Source organism: Catharus ustulatus, chromosome 14 (genome assembly GCF_009819885.2).
Source record: "Catharus ustulatus isolate bCatUst1 chromosome 14, bCatUst1.pri.v2, whole genome shotgun sequence".
Classification (NCBI taxonomy): Eukaryota; Metazoa; Chordata; class Aves; order Passeriformes; family Turdidae; genus Catharus; species Catharus ustulatus.
This window is the reverse complement of record NC_046234.1, coordinates 1,371,958-1,393,044: the sequence shown is the minus strand read 5'-3', so window position 1 is coordinate 1,393,044 and position 21,087 is coordinate 1,371,958. Positions and strand designations below refer to the sequence as shown.

Genomic DNA, 21,087 nt, shown 5'->3' with positions numbered 1-21,087 from the left:
CTTTAGGTTTTGTTAGCTATTAAATATATCAACTAAATCCTTCTCTGAGGGATTTTTCCCCCCAAAAAACCCCACCAACTGGACATTTCCATGTCTTTCCTTCAGCCATGATTGTCACCTGGATAGAGTTCCATGCTCAATTGTCATCTGAACATCCTCCCTGAGCAGCCTACACAGCAACCAGGCTGTCTTTGCTGGGAGCAGGCCCTCTAATTTGGCATTTTTTTGGGGTAGGGTTAAGTAAAAGTCACTGAAAAATCCTACATTCTGTCCTAGCATCTTGAAACCTGCAGCAAGACTGGTCCCAGCCATGGGATGCTGCCTGATGTAGCCGCTACAATACCCAGCACATGTGAACCCAGAGCTGGGTTTGAGGCACTGATGATGCTGCAGAGAAAAGCCTGAGTTTCTTCATACGTATTTTTTTGCCAGCAGAGACTGTAGAAATCCCATGCATAATTCAGCCACTGCCGTACAAATCATCCCACCAGGAAAAGCCTTTTCAGAAAATATTATTTGATTGCAACAAACTTTGACCTAAATGTGCTCCAACCCCGTATGACAGGTTTTAAACTTTAGCCATCACTTCCTCTGAGAGGCAGAGTGAATCTAGGTCAGCCCCCCCCTTGCTTGTTTGTAACAAGGCTAATTCTGATTTCATTCATGTTGCATTTTCGAGTTTGAGATAGGGGGAAAATGGGATATTTGAAAAGGCAAGTCAGCCTCAAAGTCGTTCTTCTTAAATCTCCTCTTGGAGCAAAGGAAATGGTTTGATGTCGCATCCCAAGGCAACATTGATGGTGTCATTTATTATTCAGGGTGCAAAAGGAATACAGTTTTCCTTCTTTCCCTTTTTATTTAGATTGCAGCGTTACGCAGTTAGGCTGAATGAACAGGCCTGTGTCCGCGGCTTTCACAGCGATTAACAAAAAGGTCTATTCTGGGCGAGTGGGCTGCGTCAGGCTGCTGCTCTGGGGACAAAGAGGGGAAGTGACTGAACACAAGGCTATTAGTTTGTCTGGAGTTTCTAGTCAAGCATGATGGCATAAATAGAGCTGCTTGTTTGTTGATCTTCTCAGTGGTGGCAGCTCAGGGCAAGCTGCTGCATTCATGTATTTACTGCTGAAGCAGCCAGTGCTGTTTTGCCCAGGACTGGGATTCTCTTTCACTATGCACAGTACAGCTGTGCTGCCTCTGCATGTATAGCTGCACAGTCCAAATGGACAAGAGAAAAGTTTGGGAGAGAGCAATGACTGCTGTATATGTTTGGCTAGAGAACTGCAGGTGGATAATGGGGATTCCCCTATAGGTAATGGTTTGGAAATAACTCTGCCTCCTGGCCACATGCTGGATTTAAGGGCAGAATTGAGATAAGGGGAGGTGGGGAGGGCAGGAGGGGGCAAGATATTTGCCCTTATTTTTATGCTAATAGTCGTGATGCATGGCAGGACTAAATGATTTATTTTAGCCGTTTTTGTCGGCTGAGTGACTCTTAGACTGCACCAAGGAATGAACCACCACTGTCTGGGCTCTAGATTGGAATCTTCAACAAATAAAACAGATGTGCTGGAAAAGCAGGAGCTGAAGCTCTCCACTGGATGAGCACGGCATCCTTGTGGCATTCAACACCTGTAGGATGCTGGTTTCAATATAGGAGACAGCAGAGACTTCTACAATCTCACCCAGTCTGTTTAGGGATGGAGGAAACCTGCTCTGCCCATCACCAGGAGCAGCCATGCAGGGGCTGAAGAATGTAGAAATAGTCCATGTGGCAAAGGATTTATCAGCCTAATTTCTGCTTATGTGTGTCTCCCAAAGGCCATTGAGTCAAAATGCCCATGTGTTGAGAAATTACAACTTTCATTGCCTGCTGTTTTTGCTAGAAATAAATATGAGTACTTGGCTAGGGTGGTACAGTGGGAGAAGAGGTGTTCAGCTTCATTCAGCATCTTTGCCCTGCGTGTATGGATGTGGGGAACAGAGCAGGTGTTAGGTGGGACATGGGCAAGGGAGACAACTGAGTGTGACTGCTTAGGGACGTCAATGTCAGGAATGACTACAAAATTGTGCTTGCAGCTCACTGGGAGTTATTTTCAGTGAGGAAACCACTAACCTGCCCCATGGTCTTGGTGGTCCCTGTGGTCCTGGTGCCTGCTTTTGCAAGGATGGAGTTATAGATCAATGATGGTTTGCCTGCACCCTGTCTGCCACTGAGACAGGCTGCATGAAGGTTGAGGTTCTGATTTTGTATCTCCTTTCTTTTCATATCTCCCCCCTTCTTTGAAGTGGGACACTAAAACGCTTTTGAATGAGCTCATGCTTAAATTCTGAAATTTCCAACCTGGTATTCCTGATCTAGTGCTAACCTTCCTGTTCCAGCAGGTGCCCAGGGGCCACTAATTATTTTGGTAAGCATGAGGAGTTTCCCAGGTGTGGCTAAAGGGAATGGTATGTCACTGTCACTAAGCATGCTTAGTCAAAACAGCAAGAAAAATTGGCCTTAAATACATCAAATTCAGTATAGTAGTATTTGCAGAGAAAAGCTATTATCTTTGTATATTTGACAAAAGTTAATTGTCTCTGTGACAATCAGTGTAGTAGTCAGCCTGTCCCCATATAGGAAGGGAAAAAATTCTTCATTTATGAGTGATTCATTAAGTAGCATTAAAGCTGTCTCTGAAGACAAAATAATCTTTTTAAAGAGGACTCAAGGTAGCAAGAAGGAAGATTAATGCCTCAGCTATTTTCCAATTGTGTAAGCTTCCATTTATTACAGTATACCTGGATTAACTCTTACTAAACTGTGTGCCCTGGTAGGTAGGGTTGGGAAACAGGGATGTTTTATGCCACTGGACGTGCTCAGTGAGGAATGAGAGATGCTCCACACAGGGCTGCTGTGATGGGCATGGCAGGAGGGTGCCAGGCACTGCCCCTCTCTGTTAGCAGAGCCGTGACAGTTTTGCACAAGGAGTGTGCTTTTATGGTACTTGAATATTTTGCACTGACTAGATTCTACTCTGTCCTGTTTGCATGCATCTACCTACACTCCCCAGTGTATTTCAGGTATTGAAGTATTTTGGTTTCTGACCCTAATTCAGGTGCCTTCTCCTGTGATCACATTCACGATCCTTGCACAATCAAATGAACCTAAATTCTTCTAACACACTGGTGATATCTCATTTCAGCATGATTTATGTCAGCAGTTTTGGTAAAGTGTAATTAAAAAGGTCTCATTGATACCTCTACCTTCACTTTTTTTCCCTTGCCACTGCTTCCTAGAATGCTTGCCTTGTCCTAATTGAAGCACTGAAGAGTCCATTTAGCAGGAAGGTGGGAGGAAACAGCCTGAAGATCATTCATCTAAATCACTCCAGTGATGAAAACAGTTGCTCACTGCATTTATCATAATTTCTTTTAAGTTTCTTATGGAAGATTAGTTGCTGCAACTAAGCAGATGCACACATGGCTGGTGGAGTTCTGCAGACCTTCCCACCTAGGGCAGTCACTTCAGGCTGTGGAAAAAGACTGCTTTTTGCAGGTATAAATTACACACCAAAAAGGCGGCCAGATAAAAAGCCCTTTTAATGTTTTTCCAGTTGCATGAATTTCATTAAATGTTACACCCCCTCTACCTCACACTGCTGTGTGAGCAAGGTTTTTTTAAGTGTGAGGCCAAAATCTTTTTTTGGGTAGCTTTGGTGCTCTTGCCAAGGCGTTTGTATGTAAAGTTCAGCTCCTTTGAAGTCACATCCCAGTTCTGCACAGCTGAAACACACCTAACAGCATCTCATAAATGGTGCAAAACTGACAGAGAAGAGCAGAATGAAGGGGAAAGGTGCTAAAAGGATATGAGAGTATCAACTCCATGAGAGTTGACCTTACTCCTGTCTGCAGGTATGTAAAATATTTTCAAAACTATTCAGCATTCAGTGCAGAGTGTCAAAAGGAAGCCAAAAGAAGCTACGAGACTACATATCAAGCCAAAATACTGTATCTAACAATTCAAGAATCCAGGATTTTGACAATTTTCTTTTATATTCCCTCTTTTTTTTTTTTTTTTTTTTTCTGTTAAAATTGAGTGCTCTCCAGTCATGGAGAAAAGGTAAGAAGACATTTAAAGCAGCTTGGCTCAGTAACATTCTGAACACAGATACAGGGCTGGCTCTGACCCTGGGACACCAGGCCAGGGCAAACCCTACTCACTGCTGGTCTCTGCTGTGCCTTGCTGCTACTTGTACTGTGCTGGCAGGGAAGGAACTATCAAAGGCTCTGCTTTTTGCTTTGTTACTGACTCACTCGACCAGGCAGGTGTAAAACGCCCATGATGGCTTGTGACACAACCTGAATGTTTGCTTGGACACTTTGACCTGCACACAGAGAGGTGGCTTTGGGCAGAAGTCAGAGAAGGTGGTGCTGGACAGTCTAAGTATGCCCCTGCCCTCTGTCCTGACCATGGCTGATGCTGAGCACCTCTGCTATGAGCACAGCCTGAGAGAGCTGGGGCTGTTCAGCCTGGAGAAGAAAAAGTTTCAGGGACACCTTATAGCACCTTTCAGTTCCTAAAGGGGCTGCAAGAGTGTGGGAATACAACCAGAGAGCAGAACTGCAAGCATTGCTCAGCTTGCCACAACCAACATGGATGTGTTAGCCACAGTAGGCCACAAAGCGTTTGCAAGAGTACAGTAATTTCACGATTATAAGCCACACTTCCGGGGCGTCGGCAATGTTGAGGTCTTTGTCCATATATAAGACGCACCGGACTGTAAGCCGCACATTTGTTCACAGCGAGGATCCATGTGTAACTTTCACAAAGTTGCCAAATAGTAACAGAATCACGGGAACACAGGGAGTACTGGCTCAGCCCTGCTCAGGGTGGCCACCAGGAAGCGACCCCAGCCCTGCTCGCCACTGCCGCTGGGAGGCAGGGGAGCGGCGTGCCCGGCCAGTGCTGCTGGGAGGAGGGAGAGGGGAGTCCCTGGCTGCTGCCACTGGGAAGAGAGAGAGGGGTGTCCCTGACTGCTGCTGCTGGGAGGAGGGAGTGGGGCTGGCCCAGCCAGTGCTGCCGGGAGGAGGGAGAGGGGTGTCCCTGGCCACTGCCGCCGGAAGGAAGGAGAGGGGCTTGCCCAGCTAGTGCTGCCGGGAGGAGGGAGAGGGGCATGCCCAGCCATTGCTGCCAGGAAGAGGGAGAGGGGCGTGCCCGGCCATTGCTGCTGGGAGGAGGGAGAGGGGCGTGCCCGGCCATTGCTGCTGGGAGGAGGGAGAACAGCGTGCCCGGCCGGTGCCACCGCTGTGCCCCCAGGGCCGGGCAGCACTGCCGCTGCGCCGCCACTGCCCCACTGCTGCCCAGGGCTGCTGCTGGCTCGGACTTCTGGGTTGGGAAATTTCCAAAATTTGTTCATATATTAGCCGCTCCTGAATGTAAGCTGCACTTCCAGTTTGAGAGCAAAATTTTAGTCAAAATGGTGCAGCTTATAATTGTGAAATTACTGTAAGCGGGATTTTGAAGAAGGAATGTAAGAGATAAGAAAGTGCTTGGTATGAGGGGCTTAGCATGCAGGTCTGTGGGGAATCACATGAAGTACTACAGGTACCTGGTTAGCTTAAAGCCAGGCATAGATTAAGCAATGTTACTTAGTCACAACTAAGCAATAGAGCCTAGTTACACGAGTATTATTGGTGCACCATTTTTAGCAATAACTGAAAAAGTATATAAACTTTGTGTATCAATAAACAGCTTCATGGCTTAATGCAAGCACATCATGAAGACCCCATCTCTTCACTACAACTGCTGTCACAAGAGAGTTGGAGAAGGACTTTAGACAAGGGCATGGAGTGACAGAATGAGGGGGAATGTCTCTAAACTGACAGAGGGTGGGTTTAGATTTGATATAAAGAAGAAATTTTTGACTGTTGAGGATGATGAGGGTCTGGCACAGGTTGCCTAGAGCAGGTGATGTGGATGCCACATCACTTGAAATGTTCCAGGCCGGGCTGGATGGGTCTCTGAGCAACCTGGTGTTCCTGAAGGTGTTCCTGCCCACGGCGTGGGAAATTGGAACTGACTGATCTTTAACCATTCAATGGTCCTACGGTGTCCCTATTTTCTCTTTTCTGATTTTGCTTTCTGAACAATGCTGAGAGCTCATGTGGTTGTGGTATTGCAGCCACAGTCTGACTACAGTGATTTGGTGTCTTCTTGCTCATGCCGGTGTGGAATAAAGCACAGAAGGTACCTGGAAGCCCCAGCCATGGGGCAGGGCTGCAAGAGCTGGGTATCCCGGCTGCCAGAGCTGGGTATCCCGGCTGCCAGGGCTGGGTATCCCGGCTGCCAGGGCTGGGTATCTCAGCTACCAGGGCTGTGTATCCCGGCTGTTCTCCTGCGGCTGAGAAGCTGAGTAACTAGGCTGCTGAATTTACTGAGGCTTCTGCAGTGCACACGTTACAATCGGTAAAGAGTATTAAACCGAAAGTGAATGGTCTCATTCTGGCGTAATTGGTGGGAAAACTCCCTGTGAGGACGGGTTTGCCTGAGGGGTGGGTGGCTAGGAGCGGAGCTGCGGGACAGCAGGAAGCAAAGGCTTCAGCGACTCGATGTGCGAAACTTGGCATCGTAATCTCTCCCTGCCGGCACCTCTGCCCGAGGGCGGGCTGGGCTCCCAGCGGCGGGCGAGCGTCCCGGCGCAGCGGGGCTGGAGGGGCCGGTCCCGCGGGAGGGTGGGCAGAGGCTGCGGGCCCGGCGGGGATCCCCGCCCCGCGCTGCCCCGCGCCGCCCCGCGCCGCCGCGCGGTGGCGCCATCGGCCCGGAGAGCGCCTCAGTGCCCCGGCCGCGGACCGGGCACCCCCGCCCGGCCCCCCCGCTCCGCCCCGGCAGGGCGGCGGCACTACCGAACAGGGGGCGGCGGGATCTACCCGGGCCGGGCCGGGCCGGGGGTGAGAGCTGCCGCCGGAGCGGGAGGAGGAGGAGGGCCCCCGGCGGTGGCGGGCAGATGCGCGCATGGAGCGGCCGGGGAGCAACGAGAGCTGCCCAGGCTGCCGGCTGGAGGGGGGCCCGGCGGCGAGAGCCGCCACCGGTCTGGCGGCGGTGCTTATCTTCACCATCGTGGTGGACGTGCTGGGCAACGCGCTGGTCATCCTCTCTGTGCTGCGGAACAAGAAGCTCCGCAACGCCGGTGAGCGCGAGGCGGGCGCGAGGGGCGGGCGGAGCGGGGCGGCCCCGCTCCGCGCCCCGGGCTGCGCCGCCCCGGCCCCGCATGGCCCCGCTGCTGCGGGGCGAGAGCCCGCCGGGGGCCGCGAGAGCAGAACGGCCGTCCCGCACCGGGGCGGTGAGGGCACCTCCGCTGGGGAGCCCCGGGTCCGAGCTGCCCCGGCCAAGGGCTCCGAGCTGTCAGTGAGCCGGTGTAGTGCCCGCCCGTCACTTCTCTCCGGTGAGCGGGGCTACCGCCGCGTTCCCGACTCACTCTCTGCCCGGCCCGTCCCACTGCTGCTGCTATCCTCCGACTTTTCGAAACTTTTGTCCCCCAGGGGCAGCTGCAAACGGAGGAGCCAACTCAGGTAAAACCCACGTCCCTTCAGCCGACCTGCGCTGGGAGGAGCGGGGCAGAGGCGCAGGTGAGGGCGACTCCGAGTGCCGCGTCAGGTTGCTGAGCAAGAGTGCTCGGGTTTTTAAGACGAGTCCATTACAACGCTGTACACTTGCTTTTGTGTTCCAGCTTTCCAGTGTTTTAGTATTTTTATCATAGATCTGCTATGATGAAAACAGAGTGAAGAATTTACATGTTTTTTTCCGCGGGTAATTTGGAAGTTTGCTTTTGTAGCCTTATGTATTTGACCTCCCTAATGAATTCATCTAGGAAAATTGTTAAACTGCTATTATTCAGTACTTTTAAGAAGGCTATATTATTTGAGGATATAAATTCCTTTCCTTTAAAGTCTTGTTATTTTAGCAAAGAAATAGTACTGAATATCAGTGTTAAATGAAATATATGGATATATAAATTATACTGGATATAAATTGCTCTGTAAGGAGTTTCAAGTAGTCTGTGTAGTGCTGCTTAAATTTTACCATAGAGTAATGTTTTGCTGAGGACTATATCGCTGTCTGCTTTTATAGAGAGACACATAAAATTACCTTCAGTTTTATAGCTTGTAAAATCGCTTTAATGAAGTATCTGTAGTGTTTATGATGCAAGTTGCATTTTGGGATGCTGATGTCTCATTGTCTCTCTCAGTCTTCTGTAAATAAGCAGTAACTCAACAGGGTTCAGTAAAAGTACATGATGGATAAGGCTGACTGGACAATTTCACTCCAGTGCTTCTAACATTTTATTGATTTATTAAAGACAGAAAGCACAGAAATGGCCATTGGCTTGGGCAAGCGCTGGATGCAGTGACCTCGAATAGTGAGTTGCTTTTTAACTGGTACATAAAATGCTGCCTACAGCACTCATAGTACACAGACAGGCTGTACTGGGTTTATGCAGTATAGTTAGAAAAGTTATTTGCTCTTCTCTTCAGCTTTGCCTAAAATGTTGCAAGCTTGCAAGCTGCAAGCTTGTAATCAGTGGTTCTGGGGAAGAAAAAGAAGCGTCCTAACCTTCTCCTCAATGTAACTAACTAGCTGTTTATGTTATCTGGCTGCAAGCAGATTTGAAGCTATTAACTGCTTTTATTACCTTCAAAATGTTGATCACTTGAATGCATTTCATGTTTGACTGCCTCCACTGTGAATTGAGTTAAAGCTCCTGTGAAAGTGAAAAAGAACAGCTTTGTGTTGAAGCGATCATGGAGATGTTTTCCAGTCTTTGTCAGTAGCCAATTGTCTGCTCTCTGTACAAGCTGTCAGCGTGTATGAATAAAGTCAACACAAGTGCAAACAGTGCTAACCTTCCTGATTTGAGGGTATGTGGCTCTTGTTGCACACAAAACTTGAGCGTGACTAGTGGGGAATTTAGTGTGACAGACTTTGAAGCAGTGCTAAGTCCTAAGACCCATCCTGTTTTGTTCACCTGAGCACTGTTCCTCCTTCAGTTACAGCCTAAACTGGGAATGCCTGTGCTAAATGACGAAGGGGTTCAGCAGCAGGAGGATGAGGTGATCAGGCCAGTGGTGATGGTCTGATTCAGTAAAGTAAAATGCCTAACCTGCCTGTAGGTGTTGTCATCCTGTGTTGCTAAAAAGACCATATGTGCTTAGGGTGTTCAGATAATACTGCATCTCTATGTGTTGGGAAGTAAGCAGTCTGTCAGCCTCCCTGGATGCAGGACAAAAAGTCAGGGATCTCAGCTCATGCTCCTCCTGACATGTGAGCAGCCACGTGAATGAGAGGGGCTCATCTGGAGCCCAACAGCCAGACTGAAGTCCTTTGGACAAAGAGTTTATCTGCCCATGTGCAAATACACCCTGAGCAGTTCAATAAATGAAAAGGCGACCTGTGATGGCTGTGTCAGCTCTTGCCAAATCCTGGAAGGACTAAGTCCTCCATTTCTGGAGGAAGCTCATGCAAGGTCATCCAGCTGGAGCTAAAAGTGTATTGTCAGGATAAGCTGGATTCAGGCTGGGATGTGTAACTGGCACTGCTTCAGTTGCTGTGATGGGTGATGACTCTTGTGAGGGTGGGGGTTTTGGTCCATTTCCCTGGACACTTTTAAAGAGCTTGTCACTTCAGCACTGCCGAAAGCTACAATGGCACATAGCTACAAGAGTGTGACTGTGGGGCAGCATCTCACATCAGCATTTGTCTGGAACTGAACAAAGAGAAGGAGGTGAGTGGTGCCTGTGGGCAGAGGAAACTGGGATTCACTGAAAGCCCCAGGCGTCCCTTGTGGTAGACAGTTCACATCCACAGCTGACGGTTCAGCCAGTCATGCTGGAGAACTTCTGGTGTTAGGCTTTCCTGCATCTATCTGCCGTGACACTTGAAGATATTTGTGTGGTCAGAGAAGTTCAAAAAAGGTCCAGGCTTTGGTCTGCATTCCCACAGTGCAGGGCAATGACATGATTGAGGGTGAAGGGTGTGACGAATAACCCTGATCCTCTCACAGGAAAGATGTCTATATGTCTTTATGGGAAGGGTGAAATTTTCTGGCAGCTGAAAACTTGGGCGCTGGGGGAGTTGGGAAGAGCTTGCTCTTTCAAGAGAAATCATACTTCTCTGTCCATCTGGGAAGGTATAACATATGTTGGTGTGTCCAGTGTTGTTATTGGAAGGTGCTCAGAGTGCTGAGCACAGATTAGGACCCAAATAAGAAACAATGATAGTGAGCTGTGTATAATGTGGCATGTGCAGTATCAGGACCAACCAAAGGCTCATGGCATGGCTGAGTTTGCAGCTTTGCATTCCAGCTCTGGCCAGCATTACAAGTGTGAAAATCAGCTCTAAAACCAGCCAATAGTTTTCAATGAGGTAGCCTGCTCCCTAGGCAGAGGCTCAGGCAATAACTCTCCTCTAGTTCTTCTGAACTCCCTGCAAACTCGGGCCATAGCCCAAACATGCATTCCCTGGAAACCCATGTCTCTCAGCAGTGCTGCCTGGAGCTTTGTGTGCAGAGAGCAATTTCTGCTCCCTCATAGGCTCTTTAGAGCTCTTGGGAACATCGTCTCTGGGGATCCAAGACCTCTCTAAGGGCGGGCACTGCAGGTACAACTCTCATGAGGTCATTGGGCTCAACTGGCTTTTAATCTTCTGGATAAACACTATACATGGCTGTTTGCATAGCGGGGGGGATTTTGTTCTTGAACTGTCACCCCAGCCAAAATCAGGTGTCACACAGAAGTCTGTATGTATTATGTCAACACGGTTACCTTTGTCAGCCAAATGCAAGCTGTAAGAAGAAATACTAGATCCATTTGACAAGCCCTCCAACCAGAAAACTGTGTTGACTAACAGGAGGTGTGTTTCCATCCCTGAGCGCTGGCCACTCCCTGCCCTGTTGGGAGCACGGGCAGGGTGACCAGCCTGCACTTCCTGGGTCGCCATTTGCCCTCTGAAAATATTGGCCCTGTGCTAAGTTTTTGTTTGCTTGAGCAGGGCTTTTTATTTATTATTCCCAGACCCCTGGAACTTCCTGGCTGGCCTGGGACATGCCTCTGGTTTGTTTTTTTTTTGGTTTTTTTTTTTAAATCAATGTTAGGAATTTGGGTGAACTCCTTCAAAGGCTCTGAGTCCAGGTTTTCTCGTTGCTGCTGTGAAGATGGTTAGCAGGTGGTGTTGGGGGCCTTCCCAACTCGCTTCTCAGAGAATTTTGCTATAGCTGAGATTTAAGTCATCCTTATTTGAAAAGATAAAAAAAGTAATGCTTGCACTTTCTGCATCCTCTGTATCAGGATACTCTCACTGTACTTTTTTAGCATCAAGCCTAATGTATTGATAAATTGTTACTTTTTTCCTGCTGGAATTAATGCCTCTAGGTTTTTTTTAATATCTTTTAGCTTTCTTTATAAAATGTGTTGAATTCTATAAAATTTGCTCTAATTCTATAGTGGATTTTTGTTAATTTTTTCTTTATTATTTTTTTAAAAATTTGCCTCTTAAAAAATTCTTATTTTAAACCAAATAATTAAAAAAAAATATACTGTTGCTTTTCTTGGTGGGAAAGAGGTGTCTACTAAGGCATCTTTAAAAAACCTCCAATAAGCATTGTCACACTTCTTTATATTTAGATGTTTTCTCTCAGTTATTTTTGTGTCTGTTTCTTTCTAGTTTTGTGAAACTGACCTTTAGGAGATGTTGTTTTGGACCATGTTTCCTTACCTCAAATGTAGTTGGAAACTGTGATTGGTTTTCTTCCAGCTACTGCAGGATTTCCTTGTCCTAGAAAGATATCTATTATATGTAGGTGTTGAGATTTATTTTTTATTTTTTTTTTAGCACCATAAACCCTCCAGCATCTGCCATAAGCCTGAAATTACATCTCTTCTTGCTGTACATTGTGGGTAGATGCTTCAGGAGCTGCTCATCTGTTCCACTGATTCACTTGTCTACAGCAAACTCCTACCAGTGCTGCTGATGTACCTAGCCCATGGCCCCCTGAAATGAGGGGGACCCTGCTGCAGGTGGCTGGGCTTTCTGGAGGGGTTCTGCTGAGGGGAACAGGCTGTGTGTTGGTTAAAGAGTAAGAAGGTTGCAGGGTCTCCTCTTCCCTGCCTGCTGGGTCCTCTGATGTGGAAGGGTTGCACGCAGCACACCCTTGCCCTTCAGCAAGGATGGGCACCTCCCAGAGGGGTGAGCTGCTGACAAATGTCTCTGCTCTTGTGGGGGACAGTCCATGCCAGAGGTTGCTTTTAGCTTTGTTACTGCTGCACCAAATGGTCGGTGATGGGTTTGCCATACCAAGCTGACTGCCAGTGCTCCCCCCTGTGCCACCAATCATGGGAATGGTAGCTGTAGCATTAGGGCTGCTCTGGAGAAGCCTGGCAGGGGCTGAGGCTCAGCACAGTGAGGGCACGGGCTGTAGGGCTGGTGCAGAGAAGTTGTTGAAAGTGGTCTCTTGTGGGAGTGTCCTCTGGGAGCTCTGGGAACAGCAGAGCAGGTGGAGATGGATCCGTCCCTCTGCTGCAGCCCTCTGCTCCTGTGGCTCTGCAGGTGAGTGCTGGAGTGGGGCTGCTGGCTAGGGGAGGCAGGAGAAGCAGAAGTGACAGTGGGATGAAACCTGTGAAAAAATCAATTTGGATTAAGGTAAAGTGCAAACTTTAATAGCAGCATAAAGTGGAGAACAGTCTCGACCTGTCTTTTCCTAGAAGATGTCTTGCACAGCGAGACACGAAGACATGGCAATTTTTTAGGCTGTGTTAGTGCCACAGGCACAGCCCCATGGCCAAACTGATTTGGAGAGATTTCTGATGACATCACCTTCACATTCACCTGCTCCTGCATTGGTGAGGGTTCAGGCTGGATTCCCATCCAAGCACTGGCACATCCCTCCTTCCAGCAGTGCTGCTCTGGGCTGCTCTGGGCTAGTGTCCAGAGTGCTAAGGAGGAGGCTCAGCCACTGTCTTGGTCCAAGTGGGATTGTGGCCCCATGCTGTGCTGCTCCCATGCTGTGCTCCCAGAGCTCCAAAGGAAGCAGCAGCTCACTCAGGCATGAGCAGCTCCTGAGTTGCTTTGTACACAGTAGCTTCAGAAATATTTCTAAATTGGTTCTTCATGCAGCTCCATTGGGGTTCCCAAGGGGATTCCATTCCATCAACTCTGTGAGGTCAAAGCTTCCAATATTTGGGTTTGCTTTTTTATTTTTCTATTTTTTTTTTTTCACGGAAAAAAGTCTTTATGTAGATGCAAGTATTTTTAGGGACACTGGATCTCAGGAGCTGCTTTGTGAAACTCTGTGTAACTCCCAGCAGAAATTTTTGCTCCTCCCAATCCCAGTCATTTTCTCCTTCCCCTCCCACTCCCAAACCCCAGTTTGGAGCAGTACTTGAACACAACACTGTAAATCATGGATGGGTGGCTGGGGAATGAAGTTGAAGCACTGTTAGTCACTCAGTAAGTCAGCAGTGCTCAGCATGCACTTCAGGTGTACCAGTGTTTTGGGAGCCAGATGGTATGGGGTCAAGTGGTAAATACATGATTTGAGAGGAATTGTCATGGTTTGATGCTGGTCCAATGCCAGGCACCCATGAAAGTCTTTTGCACACTCTCCCCTGCTACAGCTGGGAGAGGGAAAAAAATTAAAATTAACGAATGCTTCACGAGTGAGATAAGGACCAGGAGAAACACTTAAAGGACAAAACAGACTCAATTTATGGTTGCAAAGTGAATTTATTACTAAGAGAATCAGAGAAAGATAATGAGAAGTAAAACAAGCCCTTAAAACCCTGCTCCCCCCAGCCCCTCCCTTCTTCCCATTGACAGTGCAGAGAGGCAGGGCATAGGGGCTTTGGTCAGTTCATCACTGAGATTCTCTTTCGCTGCTCTGAGAGAAGAGTCCTTCCCCTGTGAGACCATGGAGTCCCTCCCATGGGAGACAGTTCTCCGTGAACTTCTCAGGCGCGGGCCCATTCTCATGAGCAGCAGCCATCTGCTGAACATGAACTCCCCCCATGGTCAGACAGTCCTCCCAAAACTGCTGCGATGTCATCCATGGGGTGCAGTCCTCCAAGGACAGGGTGCTCAGCCTGGAAGAAGGGGCTCTCTCTCTCTCCATTGTGTCTTCCACTGGATCACAGCCTCCTCCAGGCATCCACTCACGCTGGCATGGGCACCTCCTCCACAGGCTGCGGGTGGATCTCTGCATCCCCTGTGGATCCCCATGGGCTGAGGGGCACAGCTGCTTCAGCATGGTATTCACCAGGGCCTGCAGAGGAATCTTGGCACTGGTGCCTGGAGCATCTCCTTCCCCTTCTTCTCCACTCACCTTGATGTATCTATGTTGTTTTCCCTCACATATTCTCACCTCCTCCTCTGACTAGAAGCAAAACCTGTGACTCTGTTTTGATTTATTTCTTAAATATATAATCACAGAGGTATTACCAACCTCTCTTATTGGCCTAGTTTTGGCCACCAGGATGTCCAACTCAAAGCCATCAGAGATTGGCTCTGCTGGACATGGTGGAAGCTTCCAGGAGTTTTTTCACAGGAGCCATCTTTGTGGCCCCCCTGGACCAAAAACCAGGCTGTGCAAAATCAATACAGCAATGAGTCATGTTTCCAGTAGAAACAGTAATTCTGGCATTTCTGAACTGAAGAATATTTGTCTTTGCAGTGTTTGACGAAAGTTCTGTTACACATGTAGGTGTCTGTACAGTTACCCACAAATTAGTTGAAACAAAAATCCTATTACTAGGCAGATTTGTGTCTTGTATCGTATAAAATAACATCCTCCCTAGATGACCATCCTATGGACAAGAGAGCAAGCCACATTCAGCACAGCGCTGAGCTCCCATTCTCCCTTTCTCAATCCCTTCAAGCCCTGTCTCTAGCAAAGGCTCTTGTTTGCTTTCTGACCCCAAAGAGCATTGCTGCCCGAGGACTTGATGTTCCTAAAAAAATCTGGAGGGCCAAATACTGGTGTAGATAATGGTAAATAATTAATAATCTTGCAGACAGTCCTTCAATATGAGCTGGAACATGTTTCAGGAAGAGGGAAGGTGGGCATACGTGCTCAAGGTAACTGTTCTCTGTGATTAATTAAAAAGTTTAGAAAGATAATTGTCATGTCATGGCCTATAAACAAAATGGAAATTAATTCAGAGATGGGTTTTCTATACTTTTCTCTTATTTTAATTTTGTTTGCATTCATTTGTTTGCATTTTGTTTGCTTTTGTCTCTCTGTGCAGGATGTTTAATTCCTTCCAAGTCTGTCCCACAGAAGAGAGCAGGGGTGGAGGAGGACAGGACAGTCGTTAGGAGAAGGCTGTGCCACAATCCCGGGACAGTCATGTCTGCAACAGCCCCTGTCTGATGGGACTGCTTTTTCTGGAAGATGTAAAAGGAAACATTGTGGCAGGCTGGGGACAGTGTGGCTGGACAGTGTCCAGGCAGAAAGGGACCTGGGGGTACTGATGGGCAGCAACTGGACATGAGCCAGCAGTGTGCCCTGGTGGCCAAGAAGGCCAGTGGCCCCTGGCCTGTGTCAGGAATAGTGTGGCCAGCAGGAGCAGGGAGCTCCTTCTTCCCCTCTACTCAGCACTGGTGAGGCCACACCTTGAGTGCAGTGTCCAGTTCTGTCCCTCAGTTTTGGAAGGACTTTGAGACACTTGAGTGTGTCCAGAGGAGGCAACGAGGCTGGTGAGGGGCTTGGAAACACAAACCCTGTGAGGAACGGCTGAGGGAGGTGGGGTTGTTCAGCCTGGAGAAAAGGAGACTCAGGGGTGACCTCATCACTCTCTACAGCTCCCTGAAAGGTGGCTATGGTCAGGTGGGGTTGGTCTCTTTCTCCAGGTAGCACTGACAGAATGAGGGGACACAGTCTCAAGCTGCACCAGAGGAGATACAGGTCAGATATTAGGAAAAAGTTTTTCACTGAAAGAGTGATAGAATACTGGAATGGTCTGCCCAGGGAGGTGGTGGAGTCACCATCCCTGGATGTGTTTAAAAAAAGAATGGATGTGGCACTTGGTGCCATGGTCTAGTTGAGGTGTTAGGGCATGGGTTGGACTTGATGATCTTGAAGGTTTCTTCCAACGTAGTCATTCTGTGATTCTGTGAGACCTGTGGTGTAGCTTTCTGATGTTTAACATTCTTCGTTCCTGATAGTGGGAATGAGGACCAGTGAGTCCCTGTCTTCTGAGACCATCCCCTTGATGCCTTGTGTTGAGAGACCTCAGATCTTGCTTTGTTGAACAATCCCCAGCGTCACCTTCAGATGTGATGTTGACAAATGCTGCAGTGTCTGTAGGGGACTTGAGGTCCAGCAGCCCAGCATCCCACCTGCCCTGAATCCCTGTTTGTCCTTTGTCATGGATGCAATGCTTCTGGGCTTGGGGCAGGAGAATGTACAGAGGGTGATGGAGGAGGGGGATAAGTGGGAATGCTAACAGACTGGTGAGAATCTGACCACAGCAGGAGCTGTGATGGGATGTAGCAAGCACAGCAAACGTGACCTATGGTGGGCAGTGGGATACTCAGACTGACTCTGCTGCACCTCTTCCCCATCCCAAGAGGAAAGGTGGAGACAGCTGGCAGCTCTGCCCATTGTAGACATTCATGTTTTGCAGTAAGGGTAGGTGGGCTTGAAAGACCGTAGTGTTTTCTAGGAGCAAACCCCAGCCTTTTGCTGAGCAGGCACACAACCTGCATTTCCTGTGAGCTCCATGAGCTGTAACTTAAAAGGAGTTTAACATATTTCATCTTACTCTTGGCCTGTTGTCTGGCCTTCAGATCTTAGCTGTAAGTTTTATTTCTGCAGATACTGCAGTAGAAAATAGATCAAATTGAATCTTAATGGGATGGGTGAAATCCATAGCAGAGTTGCATTTGGATACATCAGGAAATGGAGCCCTGGCCTATGCTGCCCCAGGGAATGCTGCCTGACAGCCAGGTGGTAGGGAGCAGTCTGCCCAGTGTGACTACAGCTGCCTAAATGAGCCAGGAAGGGGGTACAGGGCTCCTCTAGTGGCTTTATCTCTGTCCTACTTGTGAGGAGATTCAGAAGGAACGATTTAGGAAAAGAAGATGTTCTCCAGGTGGTCCAGGATTTTCCAATTACTTGTGCAGAGTAACTAACTTTCTTTCCTATGCGCAGCAGGGTGAGGCAACCCTACTCCTTTAGGTGATCACTGCAGCTTAAGATATCCCTGGGCTTGCAAAAACACATGGCATAGGAGGGTTTGTGGAGTGAAGGTAGAGAAGACAAGAGGAAGTAGAAGACTGGAGTCCTGGTGCCTGAGTATAGATTTCAGCTCTGCTTTTAGGGTAGAACTACTGGAGACTGGGACATGACGATCTGTGCTCAGGGCTGGTTCTTCTGCACCCATCCAATCTACCTGCTTGTCTCCTGCTTGCATCTGCTGGCCAGTTTCAATGGCAAGAGCCATCCAGATCTCACTATGCCAGTTCTTTGGTCCTCAGTCCCACCTGCAGGCTTCTGAAATACCCCACCCAACCTTTTTAGTGGCTTTCATTGGCCCTCCCAATGCATTTGTCAGCATTCGGCTTTGGAGCTTCCATGGAGGGTCCCTGGCTCATAGGAGAGCAGAGTGAGGATCAGCAGGAAGGATCCAAGCTTGCCTGGTGAGGGAAGAGCTGATGTAAACTGTTTTTAAGGCACAGTGATGGAAGAGGGAGATGTGTGAGACTCCTTTGCGTGTCCCTGAGGGAACAGTGAGACAGGGATGGCAGCATGGTGGCACTTCCCTTGTGCTGGTGTCAGTTTTTCTTGGCTGGTTTCTAGGAAAATGGATTATACCACATTCAAAATATTCACTGCTGGATTTAATAATATTTCAAAAATAACTTAAATGTATCTCTTTCAGAAATGGTATTCCATGGAAATCCTTTCTGTTTATTTGCTGACATTGCCAAGCGCGTACTCCAGAGCCAACATCCACGCAAGTCATTGCTTTTTTAAAACTGAATTGCAGAACAATAGCCTGTCATTAGCCTGGCCCCATGCTGTCTGAGGACAAGGGCTGTGCGTTGTGTCATTCCCTACCTGCAGATTTTCCCTGATGTTGTCTGGGTCATATCTCTGTGTTTGTATTGCCAGAGGTGCCTCAGGGGCAGGGCTGAATGGCTGGGCAGTCTCCCTCTACTACTACACCTTTGCCAACTGAGTTTGTTCTTCAGCCTCAGTACCTTTAGAGACAGTTCTTCAGTCTCTACATGGCCAAGTCTCTCCTCATCTTTGAGATACTCTGGAACTTTCTGAACAGTGTCTCAACTGTGAAGTGCTGGGAAGGTGGTAAAGTTGTCTCAACACTGGCCTGATGGCTTCTCTGCAGAGCTGACATGAGCCAGCCCAAGTAACAGCAAACCCCAGGCCCTGTGACTGATTGCCCAGCCAAATGAAGTTGCCCGGCCTCATGGCACCCCCAGGACAGTCCTGTAGCTTCTCTGTGTATTCAGGGAGGGCATCAGAGCTGAAATTCAGGAAGAGTTTTTCCAGTGGTGCCATGAAGACATGGGCATAAGGTACGTTAGTTTTACCTCAGGTGTAGTAAACACCCTTTCCAGTTCCGGGTACAGAGATTGAAAGCAAGTCATGACAACATAGAATATTCCTGGAAGAGGTTTCCAGTAGCATTTGGAGTAGTGTGGAGTTGCCAAAGTTAGTATTCTTGCTTTTCTCTCAAGCTACTCTATCACCTCCGCTCTTCTGACTCCTGGTGGAAGGCAGATCATGCTCACACTGGCACTCTGTTAATGTGTGGCTGAAAATATCTGTCTTTTCTGAGTGTGGCAACATTAGCTTATTTACAAATGGTCAGTATGATCTCAGCACCTCTATAAACAGCAGTAGCGAAGATCACAGAATTCACAAAATGGTTTAGATTGGAAGGGACATTTAAAGGTCTTCTGGTCCAACTCTTCAAGGAGCAAGGACATCTTCAACTAGATCAGGTCACTCAGAGCTCTGTCCAACCTGGCCTTAAATGTTGCAGGAATGCCGTGCCTACCACCTCTCTGGGCAACTTGTACCAGTGGCTCACCATCCTCATTGTAAAAAACCTTTTCCGCATATTTAATCTAAATCTTCTCTTTTTTAATTTAAACCCATTACCCTTTGGTTTTAGTGCTGTAGGTGTAGAATAGATTAAAGGTGACCTTGCCCCTGGTAAGTGACAGGTGTACTAATTACCAAACCTAATTACCAACTTTGCCCTTAATGGGTTGCAGCTGTGACTAATAAAAATAAATGTGATAAAAGGGGTGGGTTGGTTAGTTAAGGGATCTTGGAGAAAGAGGACCTGGAGGAGGTAGAGGAGCCCTGAGGAAGATGGAACAGAAGGCACTGAAGGAACACTTCAGAAGGACTGGAGGACTGACCAAACGGGAGAGAGACTTGCTACTCTAAGAAATCTGCTGTGAGGCCAGTCTGGGTCTGCAGTTAGACCCTACGGTGGGTATGTGCAGTCTAAGTCTGTGACTAGTTGGAGTCAGGATGGCTAATCAGCAAAAAGAATAAACTGGGACCCTTTTCATGCATTAAATGAGAGTGTGTTTTGGCTCATTTCTGTCCCTAACAAGAGGTCTACTGTAACACTAGTACAACAGCCCTTCACAGAATGACTAAGGTTGGAAGAGACCTTCAAGATCATCAAGTCCAACCCATGCCCTAACACCTCAACTAAACCACGGCACCAAGTGTTGCAGTCTTTTTTAAAACACTTGTAGGGATGGTCACTCCACCACCTCCCAGGCAGACCATTCCAATACTTTATTACTCTTTCTGTAACAAACTTTTTCCTAATATCCAACCTATGTTTCCCTTAATGCAGCTTAAGACTGTGTCCTCTTGTTCTGTCAATTGCTGCCTGGAGAAAGGAACCAACCCCCATCTGACTACAACCACCCTTCAGGAAGTTAAAAGAGTGATAAGGTCACCTCTGAGTCTCCTTTTCTCCAGGCTAAACAATCCCTTGCGAAAATGTCTGTCCCCATCTTTCTTACAGACTTCTTTAGGTGCTGGAAGGTGTCCCTGGAATCTTCTCCAAACTGAACACCCTCAGCTCTCTAAGCCTTTCCTTCACAGGAGAAGTGTTCCAAAATGAAGACAAGTTGAAGAGCTAGCTGTCCTCTGCTTTCCATCACTAGTTCTGCCTGTTCTGGCCTTTCCAAAAACATTGGCAGCATCTCTGGAGTTTTCAGTGCTCTGCTTCACAGGAAGAAATTAAACTAGAATTAATTATACTGGTATCTTTATGTAGAAGTATATGTTGTCAAGGCAGAGATTATATCTTGGCTTTTTCAAGGGAAGACTAGAAATGAAAAGAATTATTTGCTACTGTACCTAAGACGTGAGTAGGAAGTCAGTGGTGAGCTCTGTCCTTATGGCTTGTGTCTTAAACAGTCTTTCTACTAATTAAAAGTGATTGATCAAAATTAATTGGACTAAGTGGAAAGCTTGCTGACAAAACAAGAATAGTGTACCTGATAGGACCAAAATGGTTAGACATTACAATATGGGTTGCTGACTCTGCCTCTGCCATGCTCATCTATTGGAGTTTCTGTAGGGAAGACAAGTGTGATATGAGGACTTGCAGAAAAACACAGATGTGATGGGAGAAGGAGGGGCATGTGTGATGGAAACAGGATGGATACCTGTGGTGGGAGGCTGTTGAGCAAAATCCCTGCCACGGAAGAGGCAGTTCTGTCTGCTACTACTATGGCCAGCAGTCAAAGCAAGGAGGAGCAGCAGGAGTCACAGTTCTGCTGTCTCTGACAAGGCACAAGATTGCAGCTCCTGTGGATGATCCACCTGCTTTCTTTGCTGACATACATTTGGGCCCAGAGCAGTTCAACAAACCCAGCCTGCTGGAAGGTAGCTGACTTCAGGTCACTTCTCATCTAGCTTAGTAGGGTTGAACATCTCAGCACATGTACTGGTCTTCTGGTCCTTCAGGGATAGGATTAGAGAATGCTTTGTTTTGGAAGGGATTTTAAAGATCATCTAATTCCAACCCCACTGGCACTGGTGTTATCCTCATAGG

At 47.8% G+C, this 21,087-nt stretch overlaps 1 protein-coding gene across 1 annotated transcript in view; it reads left to right on the top strand.

Annotated features, from left to right (window-relative positions):
• The first annotated feature begins 6,978 nt into the window (after positions 1 to 6,978).
• GPR50 (G protein-coupled receptor 50) overlaps positions 6,979 to 21,087 on the top strand; it is a 53,093-nt gene continuing 38,984 nt past the window's right edge. Inside the window, exon 1 of the mRNA XM_033072732.1 lies at positions 6,979 to 7,169. Within this exon, the coding sequence (XP_032928623.1) occupies positions 6,995 to 7,169 (175 nt within the window). The 5' untranslated portion in view covers positions 6,979 to 6,994. The remainder of the gene's footprint in view (positions 7,170 to 21,087) is intronic.